This window comes from Pygoscelis adeliae, unplaced genomic scaffold, assembly GCF_000699105.1.
Source record: "Pygoscelis adeliae isolate BGI_AS28 unplaced genomic scaffold, ASM69910v1 Scaffold11, whole genome shotgun sequence".
Taxonomy (NCBI): domain Eukaryota; kingdom Metazoa; phylum Chordata; class Aves; order Sphenisciformes; family Spheniscidae; genus Pygoscelis; species Pygoscelis adeliae.
The window spans coordinates 1,060,782-1,071,134 of record NW_008824059.1 but is presented as its reverse complement, the minus strand read 5'-3'; the positions used below and the strand labels follow the sequence as shown (position 1 = coordinate 1,071,134).

Below are 10,353 nucleotides of genomic sequence, written 5' to 3'. Positions count from 1 at the left end.
GTTTACTGCAAGTGTGGATTACTAATGATGGGGGGAGGCAGTAAATTCCATCTCGGAGCTGATTCATTGCATGTTTTGTAGCTGCATTGGGCTGATGCAACAGATGTAATCCAAGGCCCCCAAATAACAAATTAAGGGTATGAACCAGCACTTTGAGAAAGAAACTGGAACACAAGGCTGCCAGCCAAGCAACGTGGAACCAGCCACGACAGCAGGGAACCAGAGCAGTGTTGGAGAGAGGAATCAGAATCCTCAAACTGCTAATGATGATTAAATTAATAAATCTCTTTCCTCCCATTCATCTCTGAATTATATTTACATGCCAACGGACCAGTAAAACTGCTGGTTCCAGAGATGATGCTCGTAAAAGGGGCTCAGTTTGGGGTCTCCAAAAGGAACAGCAGTGTGTGTAAAAGGGGAGCGCGTACAATGTGTGTACAAGAGGAGGCAGTGCTGTCAGTGAGTATGAATACCTGATCCCGTTTTACCACGACGTATCATGTTTAGTCTGTATGCAAAGCTTGCAGCATGCTGAATATTATAAATCCACTGAGGTGTCTGCATAAAGATTAGTTTGCTTACAGATATGTCATTTATAAAATACAGAGCCTGTCACAGATATTCTTCAGCTTGCAGAAAAAACAATGAAGGTGGGAAGAATGTGCAAATGAGGGAATACAATGGATGGGTAGATCAAGACATTTCAGGAAGGAAATGACCTGATCCTCATATTGACATGGGATGTCCCACAGCCCTATCATCATCGACAAGCTTTTCTGAGTCACACGAACATGAACTTGGCAATGCTGTCTTGGGCAAACATAGGCTTAGCCATGAGTCATTTACTCTGTGCTTCCTCTCTCCATACAGAGGGAAGGCATCACCTTCCAGTGGGAGCAGCAGAGACATGGTGCTGGGAAAGCTCTGGAGCTCCCAGGGGAGAAAAGATGAGAAAGTGGAGCTGCCACCCACCTCAGCTGGCTGAGACACTGAAGCAGCTCAGGAAGATCTTGGTTGATAAGTATGATCTAGAGCTGCATTTGTCCTCTTTCATGTTTGCCTTTGTAGGAGGTTCTCTTATAAACAAACACAAACGTTAAACTCTCAGATAAAGCAAGTTGTTGCTTTACTCTTGAAACTTGCCTTGCAATAATCCTGAGTGACCCTATTGATACCAGGTCCTTCATCTCCTGGTACTGGCCCATGGGGTGACTACGGGAGCACGGTGCACTCCCCAGAGTGGTCTGAATCTCCAGGAGGCTGCAGGGCACTACCCAACGAGGTGAAGGTCTGGCCATGGTGCCAGGTCAGTGATGAGGTAGCTCCCTTGGCTTGTCAGAGCCCACTGACAGACAAGCAAGTGGGGAGGAGCCATGAGACACAGCTGCTACCTCAAACTTGTCAGCTCACCCTCCCATCCTGACATTACCTTGTCTCCTCTCACTCTCACAACCCCCTGCAGCTTCCAAACCTCGAACCCATGTGGTAACCATCTTCCACTGCTCTGGCACTGTGAGGTATATGGTCTGTCTGTCCTCAAAACAACTCATGCACATGTACATGGCCTGGGGGAGAAAGGTGATCATTTTCTAAGGTGGGACTAGATCAAGAACAATTCACTCCTTTTGAATATGCACAAAAAAAACTGATTTGAGGGAGATATTGTCAACTGTGAACAAGCAAGAAGTCAGCAACAGGTGACCTCTCACTTTCCCCTCTGCCTGTATGTGGATGCTGTGCATCATTTCAGGCAACAGGGAGTGGGATATTTATTAGGAGATGGCAAAGGGTGAGGCTGTATCTGGGGAGTATGATATCTAGTTGGGTATAAGGTCCTGCTAAAGGACATATACCATGTTCCCACACACCAGGCACATGTGCTCAACCAAAACCACCTCAGGCTGGACAGCTGCACCTCACATGAAAGGCTGCACCATCAAAAGAGTGTCCTGAGCCACTTTGTGGATGCGTGAGGTACAATCATGCTGCAGGACAGTGACAACAGGCCCAGGCAGGCAAATCCCACATTCAGGCTGTAAATCTTGCCATATCTGCACCAAATATCACAAGATAAAAGGTGACCGTGGGTAGCTTTTATTACTCAGTCACCAGGCTGGCTTCTCTACACCAACATTGTTTTCACGTTGCCCACACTGCAGGATGCTGGTGCAGCTCCACAGAGATGCCAGCAGCAGTGTAGTCAGGCTTTAACAGCCACATCACACTAACTTGGATACATGGTTCTTTTTTTTTTCCTGCCTACTGGCACTGCTGGAGAACATCCTAGGTGCAAGTTTTAGCGGGATACTTGAAGAAAAGAAACTCCTGCAGACGCCCTAACTCAGAGCACATCTCCCAGTGAATCCAGGAACAGTAAAGATTTGCAGCCTTGAACCAAAAGTGAGAGGTGCTGTTTCTGAAAGTGTTATTGGGCAGGCTGTGAGGACACTTGACTCTTCCTGAGTTTTCCACGCATGCTTTTCAAGTTGCAGCCCTACCTCTACACCTCCTCAAGGATCTGGCATAAACTTACAAGAAACCAGCAGATTGTAGGAAAAGTCCTATTTTTCCCTATGAGATGACCCTTCAGTAGAGGAGTCTAAAATCCCATATTCCTCCTGCCTCACTGTTCCCTGACCCCTAGCACTGAGTCCAACTGGGAAATTATGCTTTTCCAGAAAAATACTCACTTTTTAAAATACTGTTGCAGAGTTACCAGGAAAACAAAGAAGTTGTTTAGTGATGAAGTGGGCTTATCATCTGCTCTACAGAATTTCTACTGCTGTTACAGACTGGTGAAATACAAGGAGCCCAATTCCATTCAGAAACTATTTTCAAGGTCTGAGGCTGGAAGTAAAAAAACAAAATAAAAATCACATTTTTACCTGAAAACTCAACAATCATGATCTGGAGTAGTTAATCTGGAATGAATTTACTGCTCTTCAAGACTTGTTCACTCACTGTGGTTGAATATCCACGTGGGTGCTTGCTCCATGTTGTGTTGCAGCTGTGTAAGTTTCTACACCAGCCTGTGTGACTGAGCAGAGCTCTTCAGAGCCCTGGCAGGACAGTGAGTACAGTCCATGTTAGGGTAGTCGCAACCTGGGACATCTGAGGGTAGCAAGATGCTCGGAGAGAGGAACAGGTTGAGGAAGCTGTTTTTTAGATTAGGTTAGTGCACAGAGGGATGCGGTAGCTCCTGTCTTCAGTGCTCCTACTTGTTCCACTGGAGCACTGAACTCTCATAGCAGCTACCACAGCAATTGGAGCAATAGTAGCTACTCCTATACAAGCAAGTGCAGGAGGGATTCATCTGCCTTCCTCTGATGACTAAAAGACCTACCCCCCCCATGGCTCCCCTATTGCTAGAGGAGGAGAAGAGGTGCCTAATGCCCATCCAGTGAACACTCCTTCAGAGGTGCTGGTGTCTTCCAGGTGTCTCCCAGGTGTCTCTACATGGGATTGAAGGTTACTACCTTACTACCTCAGAATAAAATGTCTAACTTCTGGCTATCTAATGTTAGATAAGATTAGCCCTGCCGTGTGTCTCACCATGGAGACTTTCTATGGCCTAAAGACTTTGGATTCATTCCTAGATCATCATGACAGATGGACAGTGAAGTCTTTTACCATGGTTTGAAGAACACACTATGTAGTGATTTTATAGACTTAAATGCCAGGCAGTGATGCATTGCCCAATGGAGTGTCATATAAGAATCATAAATCACAATCTTGCAGGAGCTTGTGGATGTCAGACATGTGAATATGCTGATTTGGTATCCATGGTAGTTTGGCATGTCTCACATCTTTGTCTTCTGCCCAAAATAGATTAGCTCTTAAATATTACTCAGCACTTGGAGTTCTGCCACAGCACAGAAGACAGCTGAGAAAACACCAAAAATGTGTCTCCCAGTGCAAAGAAATATTGAGATAAACTTCATCGGCATTGTTCAGTCTAAAAGCAGAACCCTCTTCCATGGTGGTGTAACAACAAGGCAGGGCAAGGTTATTTGGTTAATGGTAGTTGAGGTGGAGATTTTAACACAGGCACTGGAACTGAAATAAGAAAAAATCTGAGCATGAAGCTGCTCAGCTAAAGCTCAGGACTGTAACCCTTGCTGGAGCACCCATCTCTCCTGTCTACATGTACAACTGCATTGCCAGTTCAAACTGAACACAGGAAATTTTTTGTGTAATATTTCCAGAAATAATCAAATGATAGAGGGCACAATCCTAATCATAGAGCCTCTAAGTCATTTGTTACATCCAAAGTCCCTGCTTTCACAGCACAAATAGGCAATCAAATCATATCACAGCCAAAGACAAATCTACACAATTGCACAAGCAAACAAGGCAGTTTGCCTGCAGAATATGTGGAGATGTTAATCACTTGCACCAGTCATGAGTGGGCGTGTGAATTTACCATTAAGAAGTTAGAAGTTAACATTATGGTACTGTTAAAATAAAATGTGAATTTACAGGTAGCTGAAAAGTGAATTCAAAGGCCAGTCCATTCTTTTATGTCCATAAACAGCCAAGATACAGTTTAATTTCTTCAGATAATAAAAGCCTTTTATTCACTGTGGAAAGCACCGCTCTATCTGATGGCTGTTGGAAGAGATGGTATATAAACACTCTGGACTCCCATTGCCCATTCTCCCACCTTCCCAGGGATAGGACATGTGCTCTGTGGGGCTTCCAGCAAAGCCAGTGGAAAAGGTGTGAAAACCACTGGCCTATCTACAGAAGAACAGAGCCCCCGAGACTTTTCAGTTAAAGAAGGAAAGCAGGTTTTATTCTTATCTGGGAAGAACCTGGGAAAAGTATATTGTACAGAAAACTGCTTGAAGATAATTCAAATGTCTGAGACAGAGAGGCAGGTTTTATGGCCCTGCCTGGGGTTATCCATGTGCTTGATGAAGGCTATCAGGACACACCACTCTGTAGACCATGCCTCTACTGGGGTACACTTGCTATCTCACCCTAAATATACTGTCAGGCCTGATGTGATATGACATGACTGTAAAACTCCTTTTGGATGGGGAGGAGAAAGGGAGACCTTGTGTGAAATGCCATCCATGAGTCCTTCCTTGAACCATTTCAGCTCCCAGCCCACCTGAAGGTTCATGGCGGTTTTCTCTGCTTTCCTTCCACGGGTGCAGTGCCAGGCTGGAATTGCAGGGTATTGTATTACAAGTCCCACGGGTGCTGCCTCAGCCTCAGTAAACTTTATTTAAGCACACACAGACATACACAGACAATATACATATATTTGTTTCTTCTCTGACAGTTCTACAGGACCAACACTGCTTTGGATGACACTTGTGGAGAATTTGAAGAAGTGCAGGAAATGTACGAAAAAATAAAGGTCTTTTAATAATTTGTGTCATGGTCATCCACAGAAACAACACAGGTGCATTCAACCAGGTGAGCACATGGACACATCTCCACATACAGTAATAGGTATCTCCACATACATTGTGTCTATATAAATGTACAACAGTCTCAGAAGTCAGCAGGACACAAAACCAGACGAGTACTGGCATGGCACATGCTTGCACTCCCAGTGTTGCAACCCACTGCCAGTGCACCAGTGTGACTCGGTCAGGGTGTGGGTGTGAACAGAAAGATGCTCCAAACATAGTCTCACTGTACACTATAAAAACTCACCAAATATGCAACGTCATAAAATGAACATTCATCTGGGGTTCTGGTGACCAGCTACTTTGAGTCAGATCTCACAGCTTTTGTGTCACCACAACTCCTGGGATATATGGTTACTTATCTAATATAGCTACAACTGTCTCTCAACATATATTTTATATACAGTACATATACACAGAACATACACAGAGCAGTATATGTATATTTTTGTGTTTTCATGTTTGTACATTATATCACAGATTATATGAACACATAAAATATATGTTTTAGGACCTAAAAAGAAATAATTTTATAAAATATTCATAATACCCCCCCAAAAAAAGCCCAGAAGTCAAACAAAAGAAATCCAGAAACGCACTCTTGAAGTGTTAACTGCCTGCCCTTGGACAGCGTTACACTCCTTCCCCTTCCCTTTATAAGTACAGCAGCACAATGGTGGTTTGCAACCATGCACCCGGGAAAACACAAACAGTATAAATTGTTGAACTGCAAAGTCAGAGTGGAGTCTGGAGTCTGGCTGTCCGACCCTACACTCTCCCACCGTCTCCCTTGCTAGGATTTAAAAGGTTCTGTCAGGAGCACAGTATTTTACCTGCAGCAATATTTGCTAGATTAAATCTACTGACTGCAGTCCAATACTGTTATCTCATAGCACTTAGAACCCAGCTTCTGAGTTATAGCTTTTTTATTTAAAACAATCTTTTTATTTAGCAAAAAATTGTTTCCACTGTACCCTTCGTGTGTCCTCTTCCTAATGTGACAAACCCGGAGGAGATGAAATTATGGAGATCTGGCCCTCCACTTCGATAAATATCCTTTCCATAGTGACCTGCCAAGGAAAAGAAAACAAAGAAACCTTTATTCAGTGTGTGTGTGTGTATACACACATATATGCTATACAGCCCCGCTGCCACGCTCATATATGAGTACCAAGGCCCCACCACATGGTTACATTATTAATGGCAAGCAGAAGGTATAACAGAGCATAACAGCTATAGCAGCATCAAAGACTTATTGCTTTATTGGCAAATATTTACAAAGAAGAACAATTGCATATTTTGATAACTGCCAAGGAATGAACAGATTTTGATAGGGGAACCACTAACGTGCCAAACCAAACACCCCAATGTCTGGGAAATTTGATCATCACTGGCTCAGATTCAGGTTTGCTAGGAGCAGCACTCCCAAGGAACTGGTCTCACTCAAACCTTCAAGACTAAGGAGCTAAAGGAAATCAGAAGAGATGTGTCTTTGATTCTTCCCAATTCGAGCCAGACCCCTGACAGAATTCATGTCCCATTGGTAGAGATTTTGTCTCAGCACAAAAGCAAAGGTGCAAATATCACTCTTGTCCAGGCTGGACCCAAGTCCCCATTAACAGTATGATAGCAAACTTTGTCTTTTAGCTTTGATTTGCTCTGGTCCTTGAATGGCATCCCTGGATAGTTTCTCAAGTGCAATAGTCTTCTGCAGAACACTTCCTAGGAGCTTTCTCAGTGCATGACAACAGAGTAGGTTCAGGAGACAACCAGCGTTTTAATATTTTAATATATTAATAAAGAAAAAGGCCTTCTGCCTCCCTGTTACCACGCAAAGCTCTGAAATGAGGACATAGATAATTTTTCAGATACTCTTTATCATCTCCTCCCTTTTTCATGTTGCTAATTTTTCTATTCCTTTTATTTTAGAAAGAGGCAAAGATAAGACAGGTGCAGGGGGAGGGAAGTAAGGCAGCCTCAGGGACCGGGAATGCAGCTCCCTCCCTGTTAAGTCTCTTGTCTTCTCCATGCCTTTCTGCACAAGCCCATGATGCATCACTGTTCTTCTGAGCCATGGTGGCTGGAAGTCCAGCACGGCAGATGGTCCAGTGCACGGCACTCGAGCAGGAGAGCTGAGTCAGGAAGCTACGGGGAGGGCCAAATGGGCATCAAGGATCCAGGTGCAAATGCAGCCTGGGGCTATGTTCTGGCTGGCTCACATTGCCTCTGACAGATGCTACAGTCCTTTACTATTTTTCAAACACTGAGACCAAATGCCGTTTGTTCTCATACACTTTCAGGCTCTCTGGCAACACTGTGAAAACTAATAGGAACAGACACTTTGAAATCTCATTAGTCTGCAAAGTTTTCCTCTTTCCTTTTTAGCCAGTCATTCTTACCCCAGTATCCCGGCAGCTACTACTGATTTTGCAAACCATTACTCCTGCCATCAGAGCCTGCCTTGCATATGAGTAGGCTGAGGGTAAGCACCCCCACAAGGTCTAAATTGTCCAAAAATGTCCCACTGTTCTGCCCTGCAATGGATCTGAGTATGCTCCAAACCCCACTCCCCATTCAGGGAGGACACCAGCAACTGTCTGGCCAGGAGAGCCTAGCACAGACTCTGCCATCACATGAGCATGTTGAAGATCCTCAGAAGAGGCTCACATTTGGCAGGCAGAAGATGCTGAGACTTCTGACAAATGTTTATTCCTATCTAATAGAAAAAGCATCCCACTCCCTTCCCTCACATATTTTTCTGGTCAAGGTCAGTCAAGTGCTCCCTGTAAACTTCTCAAAACACATATAAAGTGTTTCTACATGTTTGGGAGTGTTAGCAGCAAGACAGTTTTCTTGTTACAGTTATAGTTTTGCAAGGTGGTAGCAAAAACCTTCAAATGTGGAGGCATCCACTCATAAATTGGCTGAGAAGAGAGTTTCCAGAAAAAAGAAAGAAGGATTTTCTGCTTCCACAGGAAAGATCATGGGCTCTTTCTCTCTTCTTCCTGCCTAGCTCTTGCAAGCTCTGGCTGCCGTGTTCCTGGAAAAGGGTGGCAGACCTTTGCCTCTAAGTCCCTGGAAGCTACTCTCGCTTCATGAGATGTTTGTTCTTGTCCTGAGAAGCCTGCAGAGATGGTTTGTGGCTGCAATGCCCAATTCACTTTCTTTATGACTTTTCTAAAATGTGCTGCATTTTTTCTTTCCAGTAAGCCAATTTTTGCTCATATACCATCAATTTCTATGCTCTCAGGGTCAGCTACTCTGGTGACTGACACTCTATCAGTACCATAAATTTACCATTTTAAGCAAGGATAAAAGAAACACACAAATATGTGCTATTACCTCTAGCTGAAACCAGCTGTCTTTTATATGTCCCTTTGGAGAATCTGTTTAAGACAGAGATCAAGAAGGGGAAGTATATAAAAAAAAAGCAAACATTTACTGGCAGATTGAAGATCGTTCATCAGCCATTTGCTCTCTGAACCTTGCTCTGCCCCTTCTTATAGTACATAGTAGTTAAATTAAAACATCCCTGTGATAACAAACCCATTCGCATTTGAACAGGAGTTATATTTTCCCCAGAGAAACTTGAACTTGTAGACTTCAAGTAACATGAGCTTTCCTTTTTTATGGATACATTACAGGATGCTACATTTGTTTTACATGTTTTTTTATTCCTGCTCACTTGTGATCATTTCTTTTGGCTTCGCAGTGTAAAAAAGCTGGTACATGGCTTTTACTTTTAGAAGCGCCTTGGAGGCTGCTGGTGGGCCAAGCTCAGGTGCTGTTATTCAAACAGACTTTTTCATAATCACTTCTTGACTGAGATGTTTCACACTGGAAGTGAATGCTCCCTCGTACCTTACCAAAACGCATGTGTCCAGTAGCCACAGCAGAGCTAAAGAAGCTCAAGCGTAAGTAGACAAGGCTACAGAGCAGTGGAAGTGCAGACAGGGCTATGCCAGACCAGAAAACATTCCTGTTTCATTCTCCTTTGGGGCTGTTTTCCTCTTTCCTACCTTCAGCTGTGTGTGCTCTCACCCAGCTGCTGGGAGTCCTTCCGCAGTTGGAGGAGAGGGATTGGTCCTGCCAAAAGGGGGTTCAGTTCAATGAGCTGAGCTGAGCTGCTGACGGAGATGCCTGTCCTGTGGGCTAAGAAGCCCCTGGAACTTATCCAAGCTGTTCACTTTTAGTAGGCTGAAGCTGGGTGTTTCCCTCTGCCCTACGGTGAGAGTGCTAAAAATGGTCTAATTCCTTGAAAAACAAGTGTAAATGGACTGATTTTCATTTCGTTTCAGACTTTTGGGATTTTTATTGCCAATCAACACCCAACCAAACAAACCCTGTCATTCCAGACAGAAAGGACCTCTCTTTAAAACCCCACAAGGTTCCATTGAGCCCTTCCTGGTGCTGGAGGCTGCGCCAGCGCCGGCATAGTGCATGCCCCCTCGCAGGTGCCCTGTGGGGCCAGGGTGGGGGCACGGAGCTGTTGCAGGACCTCAAGCACACAATCAAATGGAGATCTCTGAGGTAGATCTGCTGTGTAAATGAGGTGGGGACAGTTTGATGGCTATCTTGTACCTGCTCTCCACAGGCATTATTCATAGAATAATAGAATCATAGAATAGTTTGGGTTGGAAGGGACCTCTAAAGGTCATCTAGTCCAATCCCCCTGCCGTGGGCAGGGACATCTTCAACTAGAGCAGGTTGCTCAGAGCCCCGTCCAACCTGACATTCAATGTTTCCAGGGATGGGGCATCTACCACCTCTCTGGGCAACCTGTGCCAGTGCTTCACCACCCTCAGCGTAAAAAATTTCTTCCTTAAATCTACCCTCTTTGAGTTTAAAGCCATTCCCCCTTGTCCTGTCGCAACAGGCCCTGCTAAAAAGTTTGTCCCCATCTTCCTTGTAAGCCCCCTTTAAGTACTGA

The 10,353-nt window shown here is 44.4% G+C and overlaps 1 protein-coding gene across 1 annotated transcript in view; it reads right to left on the bottom strand.

The window, feature by feature from the left end:
* Positions 1–10,353, bottom strand: part of SHISA6 (shisa family member 6) — a gene marked incomplete at its 5' end in the record, with an annotated part of 266,943 nt that overhangs the window by 198,319 nt on the left and 58,271 nt on the right. Inside the window, one exon of the mRNA XM_009334072.1 lies at positions 6,398–6,493. Coding sequence (XP_009332347.1) covers positions 6,398–6,493 — 96 coding nt within the window. The remainder of the gene's footprint in view (positions 1–6,397; positions 6,494–10,353) is intronic.